Genomic DNA, 27,138 nt, shown 5'->3' with positions numbered 1-27,138 from the left:
GAGTATGTTAAATTTTCAGGTATTTGTGTGGCTATGGTTGAGTTGAGCTTTTGCTGCTGCAGCTAAATGAACCACAGATGGTGTACCACACACACTGGACCACAAAGAAATATATTCTTGGATTACTTATTTCTAGCTTGCCTGAATAACTTTTTTTTCCCCTCTTTTTTCTTTTTCTTGGGATATTGTATTTGTGAAAGCTTAAGTTTGGAATTAACATTTTGAGAAGTCTTGGTATCTGATCCTATTTTTTAAACATTTCTTGGTTATAGAAATGATATTGGCTTCAGTAGTTTATAAATAAGGAAGGAGAATATGCTGTCTCTATTTCTTCTGGGTTACAAAAAATGCCAGCTCTCCCCAATTGCAACACCTGGGGACAGTGAGTTGTAAAGGTGAAAACAAAATTCAGCTCAGTCAACACAGTGTGGAAATTTCACCTATGACTAAACCACATCTTGGTGCCGCTGCCCAAACAGATCTCATTAAAATCTTTGCAGATGTCAGAATTCATCTGGAGTGACCAAGCAGGGAAATTTTTCTCCTAGTACATTGTTGCGCAGCATTTGATAAAGGATCTGTTTATTGGCATGTATTCAGAACTAGGTTCTTTTTAGTGATAAGCTGTGTAAATTGTGTAAGAAGTGGCTTTTTTTTTTTTTAGTTTGAAAGGTGGTATACGTGCATAACAACTTGTCTGTTATGAGGGAATAATTTGATTATGAAAACACTCCCTACTTCAGTGTCCTTGTGTTGTTTTAGCATCCATTTACCCATTAAACACAAATGCATTTTCTTATTTTTGCTTATGTTATTTCTACTGGACATCTGCAGGAAGATCTGTATGTTTTGCTGGCCAGCTGTGATGTTGAAGCAAGAAAAACTGGTGCCTAAACAATAAGTTTTCTGAGAGCTCCCATTGCCACTGAGTGTAATGCCTCCTCCAAAGGAGGAGATTTTTTAGCCTGAGTTTTCTTGCAGTGGCTCAATAAATCTTAATTGAAGTACTTTGTAAAACATCACTTTAAGGTCTTGCTGGAGATATAAGTCCTGAGGGGCAAAAGCAGTTGGCTGACATCTTCCTTAGCTTTGTGCCCATGAGCCTGGGCTTCATTGCAGAGGACTGAGAAATGGAGGTGTGCCAGAACACTTGCTAGTCTTGGATGACAGAGCTGCATTTCATTCAGCAATAACAGAGAAGAAAAAAACCCTGTATTTTATTTGCTGCAATTTCTCCCTGCCTTCCCAATTACCTGTACTTGTTTTTTGTCCAAGAGCCTCCCTGAGCATGTATGTACAGCACGTGCAAAACAATAGCTGGGAACTGTTTAGAGAGCTATACAAAATTCAGTTGAAAAGGCACTATAAGAATGATTAGGATCGCATTGCAATGTGTTCTGAATTCCCCTAGGTGTCATGTTATAACTCTTCTGCGCCTCTTTCTGCACAGGGAGATTGTGTTTCAATTCATGTTCATCCAAGATAAATAGCTGCATTGCTTGAGGAAATATTAATTTTTGAGGAGAAAAAAAGGTCTTGGACATGACAATGCAAAAACATAATTAAAAGGTTGTGCCCTCAAACCATAAAATGCACATATTTTTCCTATATTGTCTGATGGGTTCAAAAAGAATTGAATATGTTTGCTTTGGCTTTTCACATAGCCTTCCATTTGGAAACAGTTATGAATGTGAGACTTGCAGTGAGCAGGTTTGTAAAATGCTTTCCTTTTTTTCTTTTTCTCATGGCAGACCCCACAGACTTCTGCCCACCTCTTCTTTTTTGGCTGATTCCTTTTACCCCCCATGCTGACACTTGACCCTCATCCTCCTCAGCTATTTGAGGCAAATGGTAGAGTGGAGACATTTTCCTTGGCAGGCACAGGGACCAGCCTTGTGTCATGTCTTCCCACAGCCTTCTGTCTCCTACGTCTTTGTGCTGTGTGTTCTGAGCTTGTCCCCAGTGGGTTTTAGGTGTAGGAAGAGAAATAGCATCTTCCTACACGGTATGGTTTGTCCCCAGGACATTCTGTATTTTTATCATACCTTTTGTATTTTTACCTCTCAATTATGCTGCTTTTCAAGGGTTGAAGAGGTAGGATGGTACTAGGCTAGCCTAGGATTAGTGGTGATACTCCCATGGGCAAGCTAAGCTGTTCAGCAGCCAGCTGCAGAGAAAGGCTTGTTTTACACTGATGTGGATCCTTCATTCTTTGAATTGTCTTCCTTTCTGTTCACACATAATGCAGAATAGCCCTAACTCTCTCCACTTTCCTGCCTGTTCTGCTCAAACACAATTAAAGCAATATATCATTTTATTGCCCTAACTTATTTCTCAAAGAGATCTTTACTGGTGGATAAGGGGAATGGGATTAATTGTGAAAAGTTTAAGACTCAAAAGCCTCCTCTGAGTGTGAAGCAGTGAAATATCGAGCTTTTGACAGATGTAGAATAAGGGAGAAAATAGAATATTCTTTAAGATATGGATGGGGAAATGCAATGTCATTGTGTAAACCAGAGGAAAATCTCCGTGAGGGGATTAAGTTGCTTTGGGTCCTTCATTCTCTAGCTAGTGGTGGGTGTGGCTGCTGTGAATGAGTGGCTTGTGCTAACGAGCAGTGTCTTGCTTCTGAAATAAAATGACCATCTGGTGGTTGGTTGGAGCATTATGAAAAGTTACTTATTGATGTCTTCCTGTTTTTGCAATATGGCAGAAATAACAAGCTGGATTTAAAGTCAGATAAAAGTTCATAAAAGACAGTACTGAAGGCTCAGAGATGAGAATTTGTGCTTTCTGCTCTCTGATGTTTGTATTGGGACAGGCGTGCTGGCAGAGCATGTTATATCATAACTACATTGCTGTAAGTGTCTGCTGTTCTACAGAAGCATTAAGAATAGAAAAGACCACTAAGATCCCCGAGTCCAACTGTCAGCCCATCCCCACCATGCCCACTAACCACTGCTCTCAGTGCCACATCTTCACAGCTCTTGAACACCTCCAGGGATGGTGACTCCACCACCTCCTCCCTGGGCAGCCTGTGCCACTGCCTCACCACTCTTTCTGAGAAGAAATTTTTCTTAATATCCAACCTGAGCATAGCAAGGAAATTTAATATATATTTTTGAATGTTCTATTAAGAAATTAAAATGAACATTTATTTTTTTTAATATTTTTATGTTTCATAGCATTGTTACAGATCTTCTCGGATGAGCACAATAAATTAACTGTATCAGCAGGTAGTAGTGATTAAATTCTAACCTCATCCTTTTCTCCTTATTTCATCAGTACTTCTAAATCAGACAAAATGTGCTTACCTCAAATTATAGGTAGGATGTATTGCTACAGATTCTGTGGTTACCCTTCTCACTTCCTCTGAGCAACTTGCAAGAAGCTTAAGTCCTTTCACAAGGAATTGAAGCAGAGCATCAGCTGTAGGCACTATGATAGTAGATATGAGAGGCACATCTTGTTTTACATACATGATGCGAGCATATAGCACAGGCAATCACGTGATCTAAGTCATTACAGGGAAGTTACAGGATGAGCAGAATGGTGATGCAAGATGTTAGAAAAGAAAACACAAAACTTAAAACTTATGTTCACGTAAAATCTAACCGGTATCTCCTGTTGTCCAGTGGTTAAAAGATGTAAGACGCAGCATTTTGAACCATTTGCAGTAAGAATGATGCAAGTAAGTAGGATAGTTTTGAAAATGCTAAATAAATTATGAATGAGTGGAGTTGTCAGTTTATATCTCATAGCTGGTACCCGAAGACTAACAGGTAGTGCCAGTGAAAACAATCCTGACTGCTCATAGCATTGCTTGTTTGTATTATTGCTAAAAAGACAATTGGAGGCCAGGAATTTCATCCATTTAAATAAATTTTCTCTTAAGTGAGACCTGAACTAATAGGTGAGATTAATAGCTTCTACCTTAGGTAGGCAAAAAAGTTGTGATACATATCACATGTGGATTAAATGTAAATGCTAATACTTGTACATTCTAGGATTTCTTCGCATCTAATTGGATTCAAGAAAAAGTCTTCATAGCTGTATCATTTAACATGCTGTGGGTAGTTACACTGTACTTTTACCCACTTCACCTTCCACCTCTGTGGCACTGGAGAGCCATGGCTTGGAGTGCAAGCTGCTATGTTTGACTCTTGGTTGGCACCTGGTTATATTTTGTAGCATCTTGATGAATTCCCCCTAAACACTTCTGCAAGTCATTAATACTGTGCTCTTTGGAGTGATTTTTTGTGGCCACATAATCAGCTTACATCCATTAACACACCACTTCTTTCTGCAAGCCTAGAAGAAGAAAAAGCCTAGAGAAGAGAAGGCTCCAAGGAGATTTAATAGCAGCCTTTCACTATAAGGGGAAATATAAGAAAGAAGGGAAGATTCTTTATCAGGATCTGTTGTGATAGGACAAAGGGAAATGGTTTCAAACAAAGGAGGGAAGATTTAGATTGAATATAAGAAAAAGTGTTTTTTTACTATAAGTGTAGTGAGGCACTGGAGCGGGTTGCCCAGAGTGGTGGTGAATAACCCAGTTCAAGTTCAGGTTGGTCAAGGCTCAGAGCTGTAGATGTCTCTGTTCATTTCAGGGAAGTTAGACCCATCCAACTCAAATGATTCTATTCTTTAAGAGGGAGTATTGTAATAGAAATTCTGTGTTGACTGGGAAATTTTGTGATGTTTTGCACGTCTGTCAGAACATGAGTGACTTTCCCAGTTTTCAGTAGCAACTTACCTGCTGTCTGCTTTATTTGCTGCTGTTCTGATCCTGCTAGTAAAACAAATGCTCTGTGAGAAGAAAGGGAGGATGCCCAGAGAAGCTGTCGATGCCGCATCCCTGGAAGTGTTCAAGATCATCAACCTGATCTAGTGGGAGGCAGAGGGGTTAGGACTAGATGATCTTTAAGACTCTTTCGGTCCAAATCATTCTGTGATTTAATGGCTCTGGCTGCTCCACAGGCAGTGCTCCGTGCTTCTCTTTGTGCCAAACACCAGCACTTATCTGTGTTCTGCAGCCTTCCCCTTTATTTAGAGGGGAGCCACTCCTGTCACTTGGAACTCCCTTCTTCTCTTCTGCTCATTCAGTTTAGTGTCCATGTGAGAAATCTTATGATCAAATACAGCAAAAAATTTTTAAGTAACTTTTCACAATTAAGAGACTTTCTTGACCTGTTCCTGGAAGGAGGGGTCAATGCACAGTGCATCGTGGGAGATGTAGTTTAATCTGAGACACCTACTTATGTCCAATTTTAATATTCTCAAGAGACACCACAACAGCATTCCAAATCAAAGCTTTCTGGGTTTTAACCTAAGAAACACTGCCCTACAGGGATGATAAACAATTTGTCAAGTCACTGGAACATCCCATAAAAAGTGCATGCTTGTAGGGAAAAACAAAATAACCCTCTTTTTTACTGGATAATGGCCTTGTGAACTCAGACTAAGAACTTCAGAACAAGTCCCTTCTGATTCATTCATTCATCATCTGTAAAGAAGAACTGCAACCATAGGACATTGGTTAGTCTGTAGTTAGTCTTGCTCTAATTCACAAATTAGAAGAGAATCCAGCTTTATCTTTTAAAGTGCTGCTTCAGCTTTGGCACCAGGTTTTATCAGTAAAATAAACAGATATGCCTGAAATATACATGGATTCAATTGGCACTGAACTTTTAGAAAGTTCAGTTCTGCATCTGAAATACTGAAACGGAGACTGCATTTCTTCTTTAAATGCACACGCTGGAAATGAAGTTGTAATGTGAGAAGATAATATTTTTATATCGTCATTTTTCTGGCTCTAAATTACAGTAGCTTTAAAGGTATTTTATAAATAAAGTGATCTAGTGTATTACAACACTGAATTGTACATTTGGGACAAGTAATACAAATCTTAATGAAAGTTCATGAGAATGTAATGTGCAGAAGTTATTTTTACTTCACAGTATCTTATCTGTTTTTAATTTTTTTCAAATTACAGAATGCAATTGGGCTGTTTTATGTAGTAATTCTTTGCCAAATTTAATTTGTTTCCAAATTAAAGGCATTTTTCAGTTACATTGTCACAAAAAGCATCTGAAACCATTAAGTTCTGTTATATTTTTAACTTAAAAACCTTCAGAATGCTGCCAGTAGTATTTTTTCCAAACTTTGTGAAAATGATTTATCTCTGGGACAAAAGCTACCACAATAAGCCTACCTCCTTTTTCTTCCAGCCAGAGGGGTTTATTATCATTTATTATTATTATCATTAAATTAAAAGCCCCATGTAACCAGCTGCTCTAATGAATGGGGGCTTGGGGCCAAAAATCCTTCTTTTGATTCTTGGACCCAGTTGAAACAAGAGTGAGCGATCACAGAGCCCAGCTGCTGCTCTGTCAAGCAAGGTCTGTTGGTGGGAAGGAGGCTCCTCCTGTGGGTCCTGAGAGAGGCAGATCCCCAAGGAGGATGATGGCTTCCCCTCTGCCCAGATGGGAAGGACAAGTTCTGTTGTACAGTTTAAAAATTTTGCCTGTTTGTTGTCCTCTCCCTCTCCCCTCCTCATCTCCTCCCTCAAATCTGTGTCAGGGTCACCCACAGTCACAACAGTGAGTCCTGGTGAAGGTGTGCAGCTGCTGTAAGCCAAAAGGCAGGCCCCAAGAGGAAGCTGTGAAAGTACATGGAAAAGGAGAAACACTTCACAAAACAAGGTCACAAATGTAGGCAATGGTACCTGTTCTAGAGATGGCTCTTCTGTCACTTTGAAATATGAAAAAGCGATGGTGGAAGAACTCTTGAGCACCATATGGATGTGTTTCAGGCTAGCTTATTGAGCCAGACCTGAACCGCTTTCTGGTACCTCTAAAAGAAGAAAAAAAGTCACTCAAACTGACAGTGGTGACTTCAGCAATCTGTGGTGTAACTTGCAAACCATCAGAGCCTCACTTTAGAAAGGTAGAAGTTGCATGGTGTTACCTGCCTGGTGCTTCAGGTCATATATCATGAAGGCTGACCTCAGACTATTCCAGTTGTACCACTCCCACCTCACGCTCTTCCTTAGCTTGATCCTTGTACAAAGAGAATTTATTTGCAAGGCTTGAGTCGTATTTTTCCCTTTCTTCTCCTTGTTTAGTAGAGTGTACGCAATACTTAAGAGGGAACAGACAAAGTGAAGGAAAAGAATGGACTATAAAAAAATAATACATCCTTTGGCAGCACAGCCCTTGGGAAACCTCTGGTTGTGCCTCCCTCTGACTTGCTCAAGACCCAAGGGTGTGAAAGGGACTTTGGGCTCCTGAGGCAAGTAGAGTCTGGTGCTCTGGAAGGAAAATGGAGCACGTGGCTGCCTGTGGGGTGTACCATTCCTGTGTGAGAATAACGGAGGCTCTGGGTAGCAGGTCATGTCAGCCTAAGTTGACTGACAAGAGTGCTAGAATGAAACAAGACTGTGACCCTCACTTTATGAAAGAGTATATACTTGTGCTCTGGACAAAGAAACTTGTTTTTTATATTTTTTTCTGCCCTGCTGATCAGTGTGTTGAAAAGGGCAAGAAGGTGTTATGTGCCCACTCTAGAGCGAGGTTCAAATTTTCCTCTCCTCTACACCAACACAGCATTATAAAGGCTTTAAAATAGACTGGTACAATAACTGCAGCAGGATTGCTTTACACCAAATTTAGTAAGTAAAATCTTTTGGAAAAGTGGGGACAAGTGTAGTATTCAGGATTTTTTAAAATCATGTTTCCTTCAAAGCAGGCAGAGGAAATGCTTAATTGTCTGGAAACTCATTTGGCAGGTTCTTCCCAGTGCGAGAATGCTCAATGCATCACCCTGTCACACTTAAATAGTTTAGGGCTCACTTAACATTTTTGATTACACCTGAGATGGTTCACAGAAGGTGTTCTGACAAGATCTAATTTTCTGTTACTAAGCTGTCTAATGTTTTAAGTTTTTTTAATGAAGGGTTAAAACTGTAGTCAGAATCTCCAAGCCTGTAGTCATTCATAGTAGAATAGGTGCTGGCTCTGATTAAGCTACCTGTCAGGAACCCAGTGTGTTTGAATGGTGTGTTTAAAGATATTTCTTAATGTGATTATAAGTGATGTCACCTTTTTCAAAGAATGTGAAGTGTGCAGAAGTGTTGTACTGATCCTAGTTTTATTCAAATTGACATGAAAATAAAATTGCAGCTGTCTGACTATGTAGTTACTCTAATACACAACAAAGTGTTGCATACATTAAGTCCTACTACTTTCTGTTGAATTTACTCCAACTAGAGGAAGAGCACCACATATTTTTTGGCAGTTGTCTGTCTGGAAAAAGAAATTAGTGAAAGTACTCTCACAGAGAAAGGAATGGGGAATAGTTTCAGGTTTTGTATTGCACTTCTCTAAGAGAGGCTCAGTGAACGACCACCTATGCTGATTTTGACAATAGCAGGCTTTTTAAGTGTTCTGCTCTGATATTTAAAGTCTAATCTCCTAATGTAGTGAAAGCTGAAATGAAGTTCACAGCCTGTGGCATTCAGTGTTAGTCAGATGGTGAGGAAGAAACACAGAGCCATGATAAATCCACCATCAGGTCTGCAGCTGCCTATAGTCCTGGAGCTCCTTCTGCCCCTCCTGGACCTTGGGAACCAGGGCCATAGCAGTCTGCAGTTGTTGGTTTTAACATCACTTAAATATATCAGAGATTCATTTCAGCTCTCTTTGTTATTTTGCAAAAATGCTCGTGAATACTAATTTAAAGAATTCTGCTATGCTATGACATTGCTTAGGTGGGTTATTATAGGGTACAGTGCTTCTTTCGAATAGATTTTATATGTGAGCCTGCTGAATGTTCAGGTATGTTCAACAGGAAATACACAAAATGTTGCTGTATTTGTTAATAAAAAGTTCATTTGACACATGTACCAAAGTTGCCTTTCTGGGATGCAGATTTAAAGATCTGAAAGCTCCTATCAGGTTTTGGTTTCTACTATGCACCCAGGATAGTGAGACAGATACAAAGAAATCACAGGTAGTTATCTTCTCAGAGGATCTTGGCAAAAGTTGCTGCTATCACCCATAGTATTTCCTATATCTTTTGCCACAGCCTGTCAAAGCAGGTGTATTTATAGGCCTTGAGGGACTGAAACAAGAAATCAAACATTTCCACTTTGCATAGCATCTCCTGTCCAAGTTCCCAAGCACTGAGACTCAGAGGATTTTGATATGTTTCCAGGGACTACTTAGCTGTTCTGGGTATTTCTAAGCTCTCTCTAACAATCTCCCACTGTTGTGCTTGCTCTTGGAATTAGGATAAGTTGTTCTCTCCATAAACACGGAAGTCATCAACAAAACACTGGTTGGCTTCAGATGAACTCATGCAGCTATTTAAATCCACATCAGAGAAAGATGAGACTTGATCTCACTGAACATTAGGAATTAAGGTGGATTAAGAGACCACGCGCAAGTGTGATTAATAAAAACTCTTTTGCTTAAAGAGAAAAAGTACGCACTCTGTGCTAAAGTATTTTTTTCTGCTCTGTCTTGGCAGTAATTAAGCTCTGGGGTGCTAGAAGCTGCCTACTCATTTTAATGGCCTGGAATAGTTAATAGAGCTACGAATACTAGGAAGAATCTTGCTAATTGTGCAATCCTCCTGGCACTGGGGATTTGGCAGGAAGTCCTTCCAGTGAACCTACCCTGGGTGTGTCACCCTTTGTAGAGCATGATGCACGGCTTTGTTTGCCTGAGGCTGCAAGAAATAATCATTTTCAGCAGTGTGAGGAACTTGAATGCATAACTTCTTGGGGCTAGCAGGACTTTTAAAGAGATTTATGTTTACTGATTGCAGCATCCCACTTCTTCAAAAATTTCCAGCAGTGATGGTGATGAGTGATAAGGTGATGCATTAAAGTGAATTGAGTTAATGGATGTAGTCCTAGGAATATAAAGGATTTCTTTAAAGGTGAAGTGTGCAGGAAAGGAAGATTCTTCACTTTTAAAATGAGAGATTAATGGAGGGAGTATTCAGCTGGATCAATATTGAGGAAAGGTGCGTCTTTTGGCACAATCCCAGGTGAAACTAGTGAACATCAGTAATGGCATTACAGTTCTTTGTGTTGTTAGGATGTTATCAAGTGGGAAGTGAAGTGACTCAAGTGTTCAACACCCAGGTTTCTAAGGGTGAGCAATAATGCAGACATTGAAGAAATTGAAATGCAGCACTGCATTGTTTTTGAAATGGCTGTGACAGTATAAATAACTGGACTCCAAGGAGATGCTGTTTCCACGAATCCCTATTCCCAAGAAAGCTGCTTGATACAATGGACAGGGAATTGTTCTGCTCACCTTGTTTATGTCAGTCCATGTTTACAACCTTGCTGGCATTTGCTCCTGAGCAAGAAAAAAATAATTGAACTACAAACTCTCCACCCTTTGCAAATGTTCTGTTGACCTTGGATGATTTTTTTCTTGGTGTGTTGAATCAATGGGGGAAGTTCTGGCCACATCTGAGAGAAATGAAAGGTGTTTTCCTGGTGAGGTGTTTAATATCCCACAACTTATAGTCACGTGTAGCCTAGGAAATAGTGCCCAGAACTGCTGTTTTGTGCCAGCTACAGCTTTAACACCGAAACTATTGGGTTTGGTTAGCGGTACAGAGAATTTGTGCCTCTTCTCATTCCCCCACCTCTCATTTTAAAAAAAAATCACTTTCAGACATATTGTCTTATACCTTTTCTTTCCCAAATATTTTCCAAATTCCAGACCTTTCAGCTCTGTGTGTGTAAGCTTGTGAAGAATGACAAAATATTTCTTTTGGAGTTAGCCTCTCCCCAAGATGATGATCATTATATCATGAGAAAGTTTTGTCTTTCATTTGTTCAGTTTGCCAGGCAGCTCTTCTGTTTTAATATATTTTAATTCATTTTGCAGATGTGTGTTTTTTTTTTTTTTTTTTTAATTTGATAGGCTCTCTCTAATGCATTTGTCATTGCAAGCTGTAAATATTGAGAGAGCTGGCTTGCTAAGTAGTTTTCTGATAGAAGAAAGAAAATTGGGTTGTGCCATGTTGCTGGCTAGCAATCTTTACTTCTGCATTTTTGGAAATACCAAGGTTTCATGGAATATTCACTTTATCAACAGCCTTGCCTCTAACGAGGTTGTTTGGCCTCTGTTCTCTGAGCTGGACTAAAATGTTTGAAGCATGTTAACCATCATTTGATTGAAAAGTGCAGGGGAGCATTTTTTAACAGTGAGCTTGAAGTAAACTGCATCTTTTTGAATTTCCTGGGCAGCTGCTATTCTCTCTTTGATGTGTTGTGCCTGGTGATGCTCTTAATGAAATGCATAATTATGTGTTATATACTAAAACCAAGCTAACACGAAGGTGGCTAACATATTATAATGATGTGGAGGCCTGAGAAACTCAGGACCGTGAGGATTGTTGAAAAAATGCCTCCGGTGACAAAGAAGACATTTAAAGAGCTTTGAATAACAGTGCTAAGAAATTAATAGTGGTCTGCATGCGTATGTGTGCAAACAACATATTTCAAAATTTTGTATATAGAGAGAATATTGAAAAAAAATAGGTGCAATTTACTGGGCTGCTGATGTATGAAGTGTCAGCGCTGACTGTTTCCAGCATCTATTAGCACTGCTGGCTTTGCAGAGATGGGTGCCCTAGGCTAAGAAATTTTTGGCACAGCCTACTGCACCCGTAAGATCAAAAGGAAAAAAAAAAAAAAAAAGTCTGGCAATATGCACTGGGAATAAATTGCATCCCAAAAAGCAGCCCCTAAAACGCAGGCTTGGAACGAGTATCAATAAATGAAACATCAAATTTCGTTGCTGAAGAGTTGAAGGTTTTTGGTGGCTACCCTAACATTTCCCTCCCTTTACTTTTGTCACCTTGATTTTCTCTCTCCCTCAAGTGTTCTTTGTAAGTTGTTCCTTCTTTAGGTTCTTTAGGAATTGGTGTGAGCAGATGGGTATGTTAAAGGAGAGGCTGCACAGTCGTCCAGCCCTGGACCAGATGAACTCTTAGCGATGCCGGGCTGTGGCTGGGCTTGCTTAACAGGAGCTCACTGGGACCTGTCTGCAGACAAAATGAGCTTGCAGGGAGCACCAAAGTGAATTTACAGCCTGCTAGTTACTTGGCACCAATTCCTTAAGTGGATGGCTCTAGAACCTACTGAGAGTGCTTTTGTAGAGCTAGGCTCTCTCCTTTTTTATGGCAAAGGATGTTGTTTTTCTCTTCGTGTGTGCCAGTGAGTACCCTAATGGGCAGTTAGTGCAGGGTAGTTAACGTGCTGTAAATTCACGCTCTGGCTCACTGTGTGCTGACTTCCTCGCCCAGACGAATCCTGAGGCTCTGCACTTTGTCTCTCATGGCAGGGAGCAGATGGCCCTTCTCTGCACAAGGACTACTCACACAGTGTTACAGAGTGCACATACGTGCATGTGTGCGTGCATGTGGGTTTGCGGGTGTCTGTGTGTTTGTATAAGATGACTTGAATCTATCACAGTTCCTGGATTAATCTGTACTTCCTTCATTTTCATCAAGATATCCTAAGGAGAACTTTGCTGCTGCATTGCCATCATCCTTGTCATTAATGAGCTTACCTTTTAGCTACATTTTTTTTGACAGGAATTGTTGAATTCTTCCTTCTTCACCGCTGAGATACATAATTTCTCAATGTGACCGCACTTTTGTGAGTGAATCTTTCTTTATTGCAATTCCCTTCCCCAGCATTTCTGATTTGATGTCTCAAATCTATTCTTGTATTTTATATGCTTCTATAGTTAATAAATGTTAATCTATAGCTTGAAACCCCAGGAAGAAGGACACAAGGTTTTCTCGAGCTTTCTTAATGTGGAATCAGGTCTATCTTTTATAAAGCTTTTGCTTGAGCCTAGTGTCACAAATAACTTGATCTATAATTAGTACATACAACTTCATCTTAAGTTTCACAGTGGATTACATCTTCATGCAAAGTTTTCTTGATATTTTTGAAATGTTTTAATCTATTCTTCATGCTATGCTTCAAATATACATCATTTATATAACATCTAAATCATCTGCTTTGAGGTTTTGTTCTAACATTACCTATTCCCAAGAAAATTTAATATCACAAAAATTGAATCTCCATTTCCCACCCATAGTGAGAGTTCAGGACAACCATAGATGCTCTGTTTTGGCCAAAGTTTCAATTTACTTACATATAGAAGACATTGCTCAAAATGCTTTTAACATGTCTTTCTTTAATGACCTCAGCCATGCTGAGGCTGCCAAAGATAAACAGCATTTCTGCTTGGCAGGCATTAACTCTTGGAGGAAGCAAAGTCCGACGCTGAACCTAGAGACACTTGCTCTGAGCTTTCACGTTGCTAATGCTCAGTGCTGTTGTGAAGAGCCATCACCACGAACCCCAGCACTCAGGAGGGCTGCAGTATTAGGGAAAATCTGCACCAGCCTCAGGGTTTCTCGATAGCAGATGTAAAATTCTGCTGAATATTTGAGAGAACGGGCCAGGGCAGCTTGGCTTCTCCCACTAGAGGATGGGAGGGTAGGAGAAAGGGATAAAATGGGATAAAGAGCAAGGAGGGGAGCTTGGAAAGCCAGCTTTATTTCTTACTGTTCTGAAGATGGTCACAATTGCAGCTTCTGGAATGAGCATACAGTGCTCTCCCTCATCTCACCTCCCCAAGACTCTCGTGGCATCGGATATGCTGTTGTTCTCTGAACAAAGCAGGTAATGTCTGCTTGCTGCATCCCGTGGTCAGCCTACTTGTACCATTTTCTTGCACTGACCTTCATGGTAGGCTCTTCTTTTGTCCTTTTTGGCAGATGTCTCAGTTGCTGGATGCCTAGCTTCCTGTGGCTGGAAGAAAGGAGGATCACATGGCTTCCATTCTCTAGTCTGCAGTTAGTTCTTGTTCATGCCCAGAGAGTTTCTACTGATTTTTGGAATGATAGTAACATGTCCACACAACTTAATGAACACTATCTCACCATATTCTGGGGGAAATTTTTTTCTGTAAAGGTTAAAATAATCACTTGAGAGTGTTTTCAGAGTATGAAGGAGTTTCTGAAATTAGAGTGCTTTTATAGCTTTTCAGAGTGTTTTTTAATATTAATTTTTAATGCTTGTTTTATTCCAGAAGAGTTCCCCATAGCAAGATTCTTTAAATACAACCTAAAAAGGAATCCACAATAAAGGAGTCTCCATCTGTGTGAATGAGTTGTGACAGATACGATGAAGCAATTCTTAAAATCCCACAGTTGCTGTTTTCCTTTCAACTGACATGTTCCTGGTGTTTTAAAATAAAACAGTCAAATGCTAGGTTTAAAGAGACATTCAAGGAATGCTGTGGTGTTATTAAAAACCCTTAGCTATGTCCAAGCAGAAAGGACAGTTGCATGACCCTGCTGTGCATGACTGAACATGCCATATGAGTCCCTCGATGGCTTACACTCTAAATCATCCCTGATGTTATCATTCTGAACCCAGAATGAAGATATAAGGGTGAAAATAAAAAGCCTGGATAAATGTGCTACAGCTTATCAGGCAGAAATATGTTTATTGGCATTCTTTGAATGTGGATGCTTGGGGGTACTTAATAATATTTACCTAATGAGGTTTATTAAACAACAGTGTTCTTCAATTCAGTTTGTCTGAGTTGGAGAAAAGTTTAATGTTAGGAGGAAAGTTTGTATATTGAATGTTAGGATAATTATTAATGCATAACCTTTTTTTAAAAAAATACAGTAGGGGAAATAATGTGAAGGAGATAGTAGTTTTTAATAATAATAATGCTAAAACTTCTAATGACGTAGCAGAAAGAGAATATTTCTGTGCAGTTGTTTTGACCAAGAAAAACATTCTTGGCTTGGCTGTGCATTGGGCATAAACAGACTGAAGTCCATTCACCTTACTCTGTACTTTGTATGCAGTGATTCACTCCGAATCCTTTGTTCAAAGACAGTTGTATCAGTGTGCTTCATGAAGTCACTGCCACCACAGCTGTTAGACTCTGCAGATGAGAGAACTCAGTCAAACTTTGCATTGCAGTGAGTTAACAATATGGTGCTGTGTCCAACTGTGGAATTAAAACCAAATAGCTGAAAGGGGGGGATAAGGTATTGAAACATGCTAAAGATGTCGTCACCCTTCTGACCATATTCGAGCTATGCAGGGAGAAAATGCAAATATTCTTAAGTAAAACATTTTATGTATCTTAGATACTTCACCCCATAATCTGTGTATGCACTTTGTTTCCCTAAAATGGGTGTTGCGGTGCCATTTTGATAGATTCATGATCACAGAGAAGAGAATGTCTGCACCATCCTTGTACTGCCAGATGTTGTTGAGCATGGTAGCTGTGCAGTGTTCCTGCTTCTTGATCTTCTGAGCTGGACTTCTGCTGAGAGCTTCTTGTTCTCTTCTCTGGCATCCTTCAAGATTATGTTAGTACAAGGAGCTTGTTCTGTCAGGAAACAGCAGTATGGGAAAATGATTTTATATGTCCTGAGCTCAGCAAGAAAGAAAAATATTTGGATTTGTTTGCATTTTTTAATATTTGTCACACTGCCAAGCTATTTTAAACAATCTAACTACTCCATCTCTACTTACCCTTCTCTGATAACTGCAAAATTGTCACAAAGCCACCTGAAATATGGGACTCAGATGTGAGTTTTAATGTCAGCACAGTGCTTCAAGATGATAGAAACGGGAGGGGGAGCTGTCACTATATCAGCCAAGGCCTTTTGGTGGAAGTGTTGATTGATTTCCCATCCCTGGAAAGGAGAGGAATGCCCTTCCACTTCTAGCAGCTGCAGGGTAACTGAATTGCTTCCTGCTCACCTGTGAAAAAGTAGGTAGTCCTCTGCAACCACTGCCAGTGCCTCCAGTTGTATGAAAAAGAATGTAAAGTCCTTCATTTTTTTTTCTCCATAGGTAGAGATCACAAATGATGTCCAGTCCTTGCTACTGATAATGCTGGCTGTCATGGTGGCCAAGATGGTTGGTGACTTTTTTAATGCATCCCTGTACAGCTCCCTCCTGAGGCTGAAATGCATTCCTTACCTGGATGTGGAACCTTTGGTTCATCACAGGAGAGAACGGTGAGTTCTCTTTTGTTGCTGAGATTTCTCTGTTATGTTCTGCACTGAGACTGCATGGGTCCTATAAGTGATTGAGCTTGGAGGGATAAAGGAGCAGAGGAGGTTCTGGTCCTGAAAAAGGACCCCATGGAGTGATGTGCTGTGTGAATAGAACAGTAGAGAGTCCTTTTCTCTTAAGAGTTTTCGGTAGGATCTGAATTACCACTTTCACCAGAGTCCTGAGGGCACTAAGTGCTCTATAATGCATGAACGATCTAGTTAGATGCTATTTATTAGTGTGATTTGTCCAGTGGGGAACCTAGTTGAGGTTTTCACAGGCAATTGTGACTGTTTCGTGCGAGCAGATGCCACAGAGTAGAGGAACTACAGCAGTTTGTAGACTCCTTTATGGTAAAATTTGCCTTATCTAAGATCTGGATGACTGGACACGGCCAGTAATAAGTAATAACCAGTAATAAGAATAATTTTCTCTCCTAAATGTAGATGATGGGTCTGTATTTGTCTGTAGGTAATGAGAACTGTACTATTATATTCTACAAAAGAATGCAGAAAAGCCAATTCTTTAAGATATCCTCTATGAGTGAAATAAGTATCGTGGTGGAAAATAGAAGGAAAAATGATTTTATTTATATATCACATAAAGATTTTTTGTTTTACTTAAGGGATATTTTGGTAGTATATGTCCCTGAGCTATTTGTAGGGCACTTCAGCTGTCATTTTCCTCAGCATGAGAGTCTACGGGAAAATCTCATATATTCAAATGACCCTTTAGAAGAACAAAAATATTGGTGACTTGTTCTATCTACACTTTATAACTTTCTTCTAAATGTAGCCAAATCTGAATGTTTTTAGCAGGCACACTGAATGCTGGGTACAATCCAACTGTTTTTGACAGGAGGTGAAGAAAGCCAGCAATGTGATAGGAGGAAATAAAAACAATCTGTGATATAATAGATGACTTCTATATGTAACATGGCAGATAAAACAGAGGGGAAGAAGTCATAAAGTTTCCTGTGGTGCTTCGGTTGGATGACAGGTCCATGGAAAATAATTGTAGCTACTTTCCTGGTTCAGAGTGAGGTCCTGTTCACTTGAAGAACAAATCTATCTATCTATCTATCTATCTATCTATCTATCTATCTATCTATCTATCTATGTCTGTCTGTCTATCCGTTTATCCATGTAAAAATAATCAAATGTACCTCCTACTTCTTTTGCTTTCTTCCTGAGGAACAATAAAGAAAATTTCTGGTCACTGAATGCACTAATATTCTACAGCAAAATACGTGGTATTTTGCACCTATTAGTGCAGCTTGGTAAAATTTTATAGAACCTTATAGGCTGCCAAGTTTTGCTCTAAATCTTCTCAGTTTGAATAAGCTATGGCTTTAGCCCATTGCTTGCTGTCTTCAGTACACTTCTTGGGTGCTTTGTCACCTTATTATCTCCCCAAGGAAATGAAGCTTCACCATTCAGCCACCTTAGACCTCCAAGATTTGGTTTAACTCCTTGATCTGTTTAATAGTTAGACATCCCAAAATCCTGAACATTGACTTGAGGCAACTCTGGACTGGTGATCCACCTCTTAAAGTTATCTGATAATTTAAATGTTTGATGCCTCACATGTAGTCTTTGTAAGCATTCTAAACTCAAACTCCTATTACTTTACCTAGTAATAAAACACAAAAACACAGATTAAGACAAGACAGTAAAAAACAGCAAAAAATGAAAAAAAACCCACATATAAAACCACCTGTGTTGATGTTTCCACATCTGTTTCTTGTTCACTTCTGAGCATCCCTGAAACTTGAGTTTTTATTTTATTTTATTTATAGTTTTAAATTCTACAGAAAGGTGCCAGGCTGTGACTCTCCTTTTCATGCATTTTCCATGCAGACTAAGTTATCTCATTTGTTTTCTATCTTACTGGTCCTGCACCTAACAAGACGCTGTGGGAACCTGCCTATCTGCTTCCCTAGTCTTTTATCAAAGGGGATCTGCTCTGACTATCTGATTCTCTGCTGTTTTTAAGTTCCACTCTGGGGGTATTTTTGCTCTTCGTGTGTCTGTACCCAGACGTCATTTTGCACAGACTGTTCCCTAATTCTAGCTGTGGCAGCCTAGCTGAGCATTTGCAATCACCTTATCCCTGCTCTGGCAAAGCGCAGGTGACACAGGTGCACATGGGACAGGTTCAGCATCCTGTTTTTTCAGTGATACTAAATAATGTGTGATATCACTAAATGTATAAATTGTGTACTTCTGGATTCCCCCAAACATAATGAATAAGGTCAGCTGTGTAGCTACTGACAGCATGTATTTATTGACAGGTGATAAACTGTATTTCTGTATGCAGTATGAATGGTTTGAATAACTATCAGCTTGCTTTAGAGCCACAGAAATTGGGATCCTTCAACTGAAACTGAAAAGCCTTTGGAAAAACAGTGACTAGATGGTAGCAGGGAGGAAAAATGAGGAACTCTGGAGAACAACACGTACTTATATGTAGTCAGCATTCTAAGAGAGAAATGCAGATCTTCTCTTTCCTAATTCTTCAGAGGTGTTAAGGATATAAAAACCTTCTGTTTTAGATAATTAGTTGATTCCTCTTCGAGTGGACAGCACCCCCAGGCAGATTTGTTGGACACTGAAATGAAGAGGGAAAATAGCCTTAAATGATGAAGGCAAGTAAAAGCCAAATCCATGAAATAATTTAACTCCTAACTACTATGGAAATATGTGGGCACATTAAGGAGCTAAATGGCGTAATTGCTTGCTTTGAAGACATCTCTGTGTTGCATATGAAAGCAGTGGAATTGAAACCTAAGTCCTCCATAGTTTTCCACTACCTAACTCTTCATGCACTGGCATCTCTGGATGTCTTTCTTCCTATGGAGCAGAAAGGCTTGATGATATTTGTTTCTTTAATACTCTTTTTTCTGAATTTCCTTGACTGTCCTGCTTGCTGTATTCTATGCCCTGACTGATAAGACCCCAAAGACAGCTGTATTTAGTAAATGGCTGCTACAGCACACCATGATTTCCAGCTTATGTCTTACACCACCGTAAACACCCCTCTTATAAAACCTGGTTCGCTGGAATGCTCCGAGCTGCTGGCTGCCAGAGAATGTTCTTTAATGAGGGTAAAAAGTACTTGAACACATCTACGTCTTGGCAGCTCTTCCTGCTTTTTATAAGCTACTATACACTTCAGAGAGAAAATATCTTAGAGGCTACTTTTTAATGGGACAAGTTTACTTAAGAGCTGAGTGGAGCTGGTGCCAGTAGTTCTGTTTTGTTCTAGCTTAATATTAGCCTTGTCAAAGTTCTTATAGTGTCTCCTGGGTGTTTCTATATTGCATACCATATAAAGCTGATTTGGGGAGCCAAGAATTTTGGCTGGAGTATATATTATAGTGGTCTCATTATATATTTTTTTAAAGTGTATCAGAGGTGGCCCTGTATTATAGATCCACAGAGCAAGGGTGATTTTTTTCCTTTATCCCTTCTGGTTTTCTCTTCTCCCACACCGCAGACATTGATCCAGAGTTTGAGCTAACCCAAGTTGGAGGGTTGTTTGGGATCCAATGTCCTGGTTTGGCCTGTTATAGGAATTGGGGTAATTAAGCAAACTTTTAAGACAAGGCTTTGGATTTTGAAAATCACCAGACTTTGGGGGTGTGCTTTTGGCTTGAGCCTAGACTAGTAACTGCTGTACTAAAAGTTTCCTCACTCGTCTTGCTGACACAAGTGTTCATTCAGAGGCATTTCACTGGGATGCATGTGGTACACCCCATATCACCTCCTTGAAAAGCCAACGTGTCCTACAGCCACTTGGCACTTTCATCCTGAAAGGGATCATTAGGGGGTGGACTTGGCAAAGTTTTCTCATCAGAAGGCATCCAGTCTGTCTTCTGTAAAGTGTTTGTGGTAGGAGCTGGATCTTGTTCTGGCTGCACAAAGGAAAAAGGGAGCTGCTGTAACAAGGCCACATTTTGTCTGGGGAGAACCCTGGCTGCTGGAGGAATGGCATAGGGAAGATGTGGGTCAGATTTATTAAAATTACATGTGGGCTTTAAGTTGCCTCTGTGTCAGGCGTAAGCAAACATCACAAAGGACCATTTTTCATTCTCTTTTTGCCTATTCTTTTCTTCTGGACTTTGAGTTTAGCATCATTCCATTACATGGGAAAAAACTGTACAAGTTGTTATGAAATTTATGAAGAGTAGCAGCAGTACCTCACCTTGTTTGTAGCATGGGCTTGGTGATGCTCATGTGAGACAGGTCAAAGAGCTTACTGTGCCCTCCTGCCCTGCATCAGCCCCCACAGATCCCTGTGGGAACATCCAGCCTTTCTACCTTCATAGTCTTTGTATTCTGGAAAGAGGCTGGTATTAGCTTGCTTCTCTGTGCACTGGTTTTCAGACTGTTTTTGGCTCAAAAATATCCAGAACTGTTCCTAAAAAAAATGGTGCACATGGATCTGGTATGCATGGACCTACGCGAAGAAGGTTCTCTTAATGTGAATGAGAGGTGAACTACCAGACAGAACTGCAGCTGTATGTTAACCTGGATACTTACATTACTGATGGACTTTTTGCTCTCTGACATGTGGTGATGAATGATGCTCTTTAACTTGTAGTTTCCAGGTGATCTGATTATCTTCCTTTATAGGATTCTGGGGAAAAACACTTAATGACAGTGAGTGATCTACAAAAATGATGTAATGGCCCTATTCAACCTCAAACTTCAAAGACAAGAGACACTGTTTCCTCAGATTTTTTTTTTTTTTAATATTAAATTTCACCCCAAATTTAAAATTTAACATGAAGTGATCTCAGTGTCCAAATCTGCATAATGTGTCTTAGGAAAAAGTGACATGCAAACAGGATAATAGTATGGACACAGATATTCAGATGAGGCAGAAAGGAAGGCTATGTGGACAGAAGCAGAAGACCAAGTGGAACTTCAGTTCTCTTGTCAGATCTGACCTATTTCATTGTATTGTTTTGGTCAAAGCAATTTTCTTTTCCAGTTTTCTCAGTTAGAGAAAATGCCTACTTAGCTCATGTGGCTTTCAGAATCTGTTGTGTTAGTAAAGTATTGTCAGTTCTTAAATGAAAAGCCTTGTGAACCCTAGAAGATGATTTTAACCTCCTCTGATTTTGACTGTTTAATGAATCTGCTATCTAAAGGTACCACATGAATCAAAATGACTTTATTTACATTGGTAGAACTATACAAAGATGCCCAAGATTTTGATTGCCTTACTGTTTATTTTTAGAGTGGAATCTGAACAAACACAACAAATCATTCTTCCCATGTTTCAATAAATACCAGCAGATACAACCCTTCTTCCAAACTAAAATAAACCTTTCCCACCATTAGCCATTCCCTTTCCCAAAATGTCCAGATGAGAGCTGTAGCTAATGCGCTGTCAAGGTCACACGGAGCAGATGAGGAATAAGCATGGAGCTGGCAGAGAGCAAGGCTTGTGATGACCTCGCCAGCAGCACCCTCCTTTGACACAAAGGGCTGCAGGCTGGTTAAAAGCTCCCTGCTGACCTTCTGTACTTTCAAGTGTGTTGGTAGTCACTGCAGTCCTCAGAACCCAGTATACACAATGCAAGCACGAATACAGAAAAATAATGACAAGGATGGTGAAGATGAGCCAATAAGCTGTCTGACTTCCTCCTTAGAGAAACTTGTAAATAATTTAATGTTTACACAGGGCCTGTATATTTGCATGCATGACTACCTTTTCACAAGCCTAAAATGTTTTACATTGGGATGTTTTCAGGCTCTAAAAAAATATTTTCTGATATGTCTAAAATCTGCAGGCTCAGCTCCTTCTCTTGTTTTTTTTTTTTCTTCTCCACGAACTATTTAAGCTGCATTTCCACCCCTCCTGCAGTATTCAATGTGTAAATAGTCTCTACCCAGACTTGCACACTGATCAAAATCACAGTGTGCTAGGAAGAAAGTGTTTTGAATTTAAAAGTGAATGTTGTACTGTATTGTGAGATTTTTGAGGGAAAAAAACTTCTAAGTTGTTTGAAAGACTGATGTTGGTGTGGCTGGGCAAAGCGCTGGGAGAAAATATGGAAGCACAAAGAGACAGATCACAAATGGTGAATCTTTAAGCAGCTGTTCTTTTCCTCTGGTTTCTGTCTCAAGGTGCTTCTTTTACTGATCTAAAGCAAGGTTGAATGTGAAGACCACTGTGGGGTTGGCAAGCCTGTTGCAAGCATTGGTCGTGCTGTGTCAATGGGCAGGAGCTTAATAGGAGGTTATGGTTCTTGCTGTAAGGCCCACTGGGAGACAGCCCTCATATGTCAAAGCACCATTAGCAAATGTGACACAGGTCCCTTTGGATTGTGAAGTCTTTCCACAGATGTCTCAGTTGGCACTGCAGACTGCTTGATGTTGAGGGAGGGATGACAAATCCACATGGACTTTTGATGTGTTTTCCGTTTCTGGGGAGTCCTGTGAAACCAAAAGAAGTTACTACTGCACACTTTCCACTGGAGGAAGTGCACTGAAGCAGCATCTGGAACTAATAACCTGTGTTTCACAGCTAGCTATCTGGCAGCGAGCAAGCTGCTCCTGCTCCTATAGGTCTGTATGTAAAAAATGCTTGTAGTGACTTTTGGCTGTGCAAAATAACACGGCTTCTTCTGACCTGGCTAGAAGGAGGCTCTCCCATGGCTCTTTTGGGAGGACAAGCTGCTGCTGCTCATACAGGGACCACTGCAGCTTTTAGATGTGGTTCCACACAGGTGGAGCATGCACACGTACACAGATCATCCCCAGCCACTGGATGGGTATTCCACTAATGACTTGAGTCTGCACTGGTGTCTGGCCACCACTGGCGGATACTGACAGTTTCCACTTAAAACTAGCCAACCTTACAAAAAATCCAGCTGTGCTGGCAGAACAGCCAATCTCATGAAGGTGTCATTGAAAAACTCTTTGAATTCATTCAAGAAATGATGTTTCTGACTCAATGTTCACTGAAGTCCCTGAGGAAGCCTCGCTGGTTATTGGAATACAGATGTCCATATATACAAGAGTTGTATTTTGGTGTTCTCGATTTACATGTAAAGACATTCCCTTTATTATAGTTCTGGAGACTGCTTTTGAATTCACTTTAAGCTGAAATGAATTCTCTTTGCTGTTCATGTCTATGCCACTTTTTCTGTTCTTGTGAGTGTTGCTACATCCTCATAAAAACGTGTTAGGAACTTGTGTTAGGAACTTGTCCTAGTGGTTGTCATGACAGAAAGAATTATGTATTTACAACAAGGAAACAGCACAAAATAGAATCATAGAAACTTTAAGGTTGGAAAAGTCCTCTTAAATCACCTAGTCCAACTGTCCATGCACCACTAGTATTTCCCCTCTAAACCATATTGCTAATTATCACATATCCATGTTTTTTGAATGCTTCCAGAGATGGTGGCTCTACTACCTCCCTGAGCCTGTGACAGTGCACAACTGCTCTTTTGGAGAAGATTTTCCTAACCTGAATCTCCCCTCCTTCAACTTGAGGCCACTCCCTACCATCTTCCCTGCTCTGACTGCTTCTTTTAACAGTGACCCTATGGAGTGCTTCTCCCATTATCTACATCATGAAACAGACACTAGTTTGTGTCTTGAAAAGTGACTCTGGCCACTGAACTTCTCTGCTTCTTTAGTTAATCCTGAAAGAAAGCTGATTGTGATGCTCACCACCTTCCTGGCTTTTCTAGAGTTGACACAAAGGGCCAGGTATGGGACCCTGAAGTAGACTTCACTGAATTTCAGCATATTTGAGAAATGAAGTACCCTTATTAGAAATAATATTAGTTTTTGTGAAGTTCACAGCATTGCTGATTGCCCAGTGCTCCAGTGTACCTAGATCCCTCTTCAAGGCTCCTCATTCTTCCAGGAGAACCTCCCAGTTTAGTACTGTCAAGAAACTTGCTAAGGATGCATTTTACTCACGCATTCAGATAATTGATAAAATGTTAAACATGATCTGACTCAAGAATTGAACCTTGGAGAACATCACTAGTGTGTGGTTCCCGATATGCTTGTGGTGTAAGAAAAGAGCTGGTATTTTAGAAATGGGAATGCTGCAGTTTGAGGGTTCAAATGCCTTTCCCAACACAAGTACAAATGGAAGGAGAAATGTCTCTGCTCAGAATCCTGGTCATAAGTGTCACAAGCTTATATTTACTGGACTGAGAATAGGGTATAATCTGTATCTCCAGATACAGATGTTATTTTTTAATAACCTGTCAACTTTTATCCATTGGAAAGTGTCTGACTCTCAGAGGTACTGAGCAATCAGAAATCTCTTTTTTCATATATTTTTCCATCTGTATTGCTTTAGTTTACTCATTTTGTAGTCTGTTAGACTTAAGTCTCCATACGTAATTTTGACAAAAGATCATCTGATAATCTATCTGGTTATTAAAACATACATTTCTGTCACTGTCCATTCCCAAACATTTTTAAGCCAACATTTCTAACATACTAGTCAGTGTTTTCTTGGAAGAGGCAGAGTGGAAAAGCTAAGGTGGCTGGTACAGTACACGAGGGTGGAGGCCCTGAATGAAGCTTTTATGTAAATGGTCTCACAGGAGCTTTCCTCTCTTCTTTCCAGTTTGTATTAGTTTTTTTGGCATACGTATGCAAGAAACTCATCATGTCATTGCATTTGAACTGCAAGAGCCAACTTAGTATTTTGTGAATTTCCCTTGGAAATTGCTTCATAGTGATCTATCCAGAGATCATCACTTTTCTTGTTTGTTCAGTTATAGGCAAGATCATGAGACATTTATTTTAGCACATAATTTAATTGTTTTTCTCACTTTATTCCTATGGAAGTTTGTTTAAAAAATTTACTTGAGTTTAAATTGCTTGTATTTGTGTCATTTTGAGAAATTACTTTCTTTGCCTCTGGTTGGATATAAAGCCAGGGCAGATGGAGTCTGCACAAACTTTAAGATTCCCTTTTTATGAAAAAGATTCTTACAGCCTCAGATAATAATTTGGACAATGCAAAGATAACTGAGTCATTCTCATTTTGAATACACTAATAATAAGTAGTATGTCCACCAGAATTAACCCGTAAGACTTCAAGACAGCTGATCCCTTTTTAGGTCTTTCTGTGTTCAACTATACACATTTGTTTGTGTATAAGGATTATGGATACAAGGGATAATGTATGAATGTGAGTGTGGGCCATGTATTTTGTACACAGGTATTTATCAATTTATCAATCATTCTATTATTAGGAAAAAATTGTCATTTTTCCCCCATAGGTGTCTACCTATGGGAGAGAAAATACTGCATGGCTAGATGTAGAGGCATCTTACAGGTCTCTTTGGAGAGGGGGAGGCTCTTAGGTGTGTTGCTGTGCCTGATGTTTTCTGTTGATGAAGTTTATGCAGCACTGCAGTACAGCATACCTTGCTGTACAGCATAGCTGCTTGGAATGCAGCACCATGACCCTGAGGAGGGAATTCCAAGGATGCAGGGAATATGAATTCTGGAAGAAATGCACACTTGTAAATGACTATAGGTTGTTCGCTTCTCCTTCTTGGTGAAAAACCTACTGCAGGGATCAGGATGGCTACACATAAGAGAAGGGGGCTTGTACTAACAGAAGTTTGAGAAATATTTATGTATGATGACCAGTGGTGACCTGTAGTTCATAATGCAACCACTCAGAGATGTATAGTCTCTTCAGAGCCATCTGCACATTGTGTGAGTCCTGCTTTGCTGATAGTGCCAAATGTCCTTGGTTTAAGGGCATCTGCTCTCAGTTCCCTGAGAGCCTGGGTACTGTAACATGTCCCCATCTTTGAGATCTTGAGGTGGGGTGTAGGGAACCTGCTTTGGCAGGGGGGTTGGACTCGATGATCTCTAGAGGTCCCTTCCAATCCCTATGATTCTGTGATTCTGTGAGGGTTCAGATTCCCCATGGGTGAGGTGATTTTGGATCTCCCATATTTCTGGCAAAGGTAGTATTCCACAGGAAGAAAGATAACAGGTCATGCCTGTTGGATGTTGCTCTTCAGTAGTCATGGTGCAGCACCCCATGTCTGACACGGCTCATTACTAAATTAGGCAGTTAGGTACAACCTCAGTTTGTTTTTGGACTTGCATTATGAAAGCTGAGCCAGGAACTATGTCTTTTGTGTTTTTACCTACAACTCAGCACACGGTGTGCTTGGGGCATTGGTTTTTAAGTTGCTCTTTGAGTAGCTCCAGCAAGTGGACACACTCATACACGGTTTTATCTGTTTATCCCAAGTTCTGATGCACAACAGAAAACATGTTTTTAAAAATGAAATGCCCTCCTATAAACAACTCTATGAGTTAGGAGCTGCTAATTTTCTAACGTGGCATTTTATATTGACAGTGCTGGTGGGAAAAACTTCATGAGGGAAAAACACAGATCAAGGTCTTAGCAGAAAACCTACAAACATTCAGTAATACCCTCTCCATTTCTTTTCTGAAACACATGATCTTTCTTATCTGTTTCTTTTCTTTGCCTTTTTTTTTTTGTTCTGCAGTTTTTCAAGTATTAGAGACATTTTCCCAGCAGATTATGAGAAATCCATTTGTCTTTAGCATACAGTAGTTGCTAAACGTATATAACTTTCAAATCCTCTCTGGGAAATAAGTGGCAGAGACATTCAGTTAACCCAAACAACACATTTCACAGTAAGTGCTACGCTATCAGAAGGCCTTTGGACTGGATAGCTGAATGTCCCCTCATTTAAGGATATGGAGGGAGCCAGGACCAGGAGATGCTGGGAAGCTTGTCATCTTACAGTCAGTATAAATATTTGTAGATACACTGAACAGAGACTGAACTCTGCCAAACTTCTGGCTCCTGGTTTAACAGAATAATTCCTCCCTCAGTTTAGCATTCAACTAAAATAAGACAGCAAGGAGTCATAAGCCTTGTCTGCTGTGCAAAGTTTCTCTGAAAGCTGATTTTAAATAAATCTAATTAGATGAAAGCACATTGCTAGC

The 27,138-nt window shown here is 39.9% G+C and overlaps 1 protein-coding gene across 1 annotated transcript in view; it reads left to right on the top strand.

Annotated features, from left to right (window-relative positions):
- The window catches only part of LOC136059227 (chloride channel protein C-like), a 75,149-nt gene that overhangs the window by 24,498 nt on the left and 23,513 nt on the right, over window positions 1-27,138 (top strand). The window contains exon 12 of the mRNA XM_065753251.1: window positions 15,938-16,104. Coding sequence (XP_065609323.1) covers window positions 15,938-16,104 — 167 coding nt within the window. The remainder of the gene's footprint in view (window positions 1-15,937; window positions 16,105-27,138) is intronic.

The sequence above is a fragment of the Cyrtonyx montezumae genome, unplaced genomic scaffold (assembly GCF_038088225.1).
Source record: "Cyrtonyx montezumae isolate F1298 unplaced genomic scaffold, pur_monq_1.0 scaffold_8, whole genome shotgun sequence".
NCBI classification, from domain to species: Eukaryota; Metazoa; Chordata; class Aves; order Galliformes; family Odontophoridae; genus Cyrtonyx; species Cyrtonyx montezumae.
Note: the sequence above shows the minus strand (reverse complement) of the source record. Positions and strands in the feature narration are given on the sequence as shown.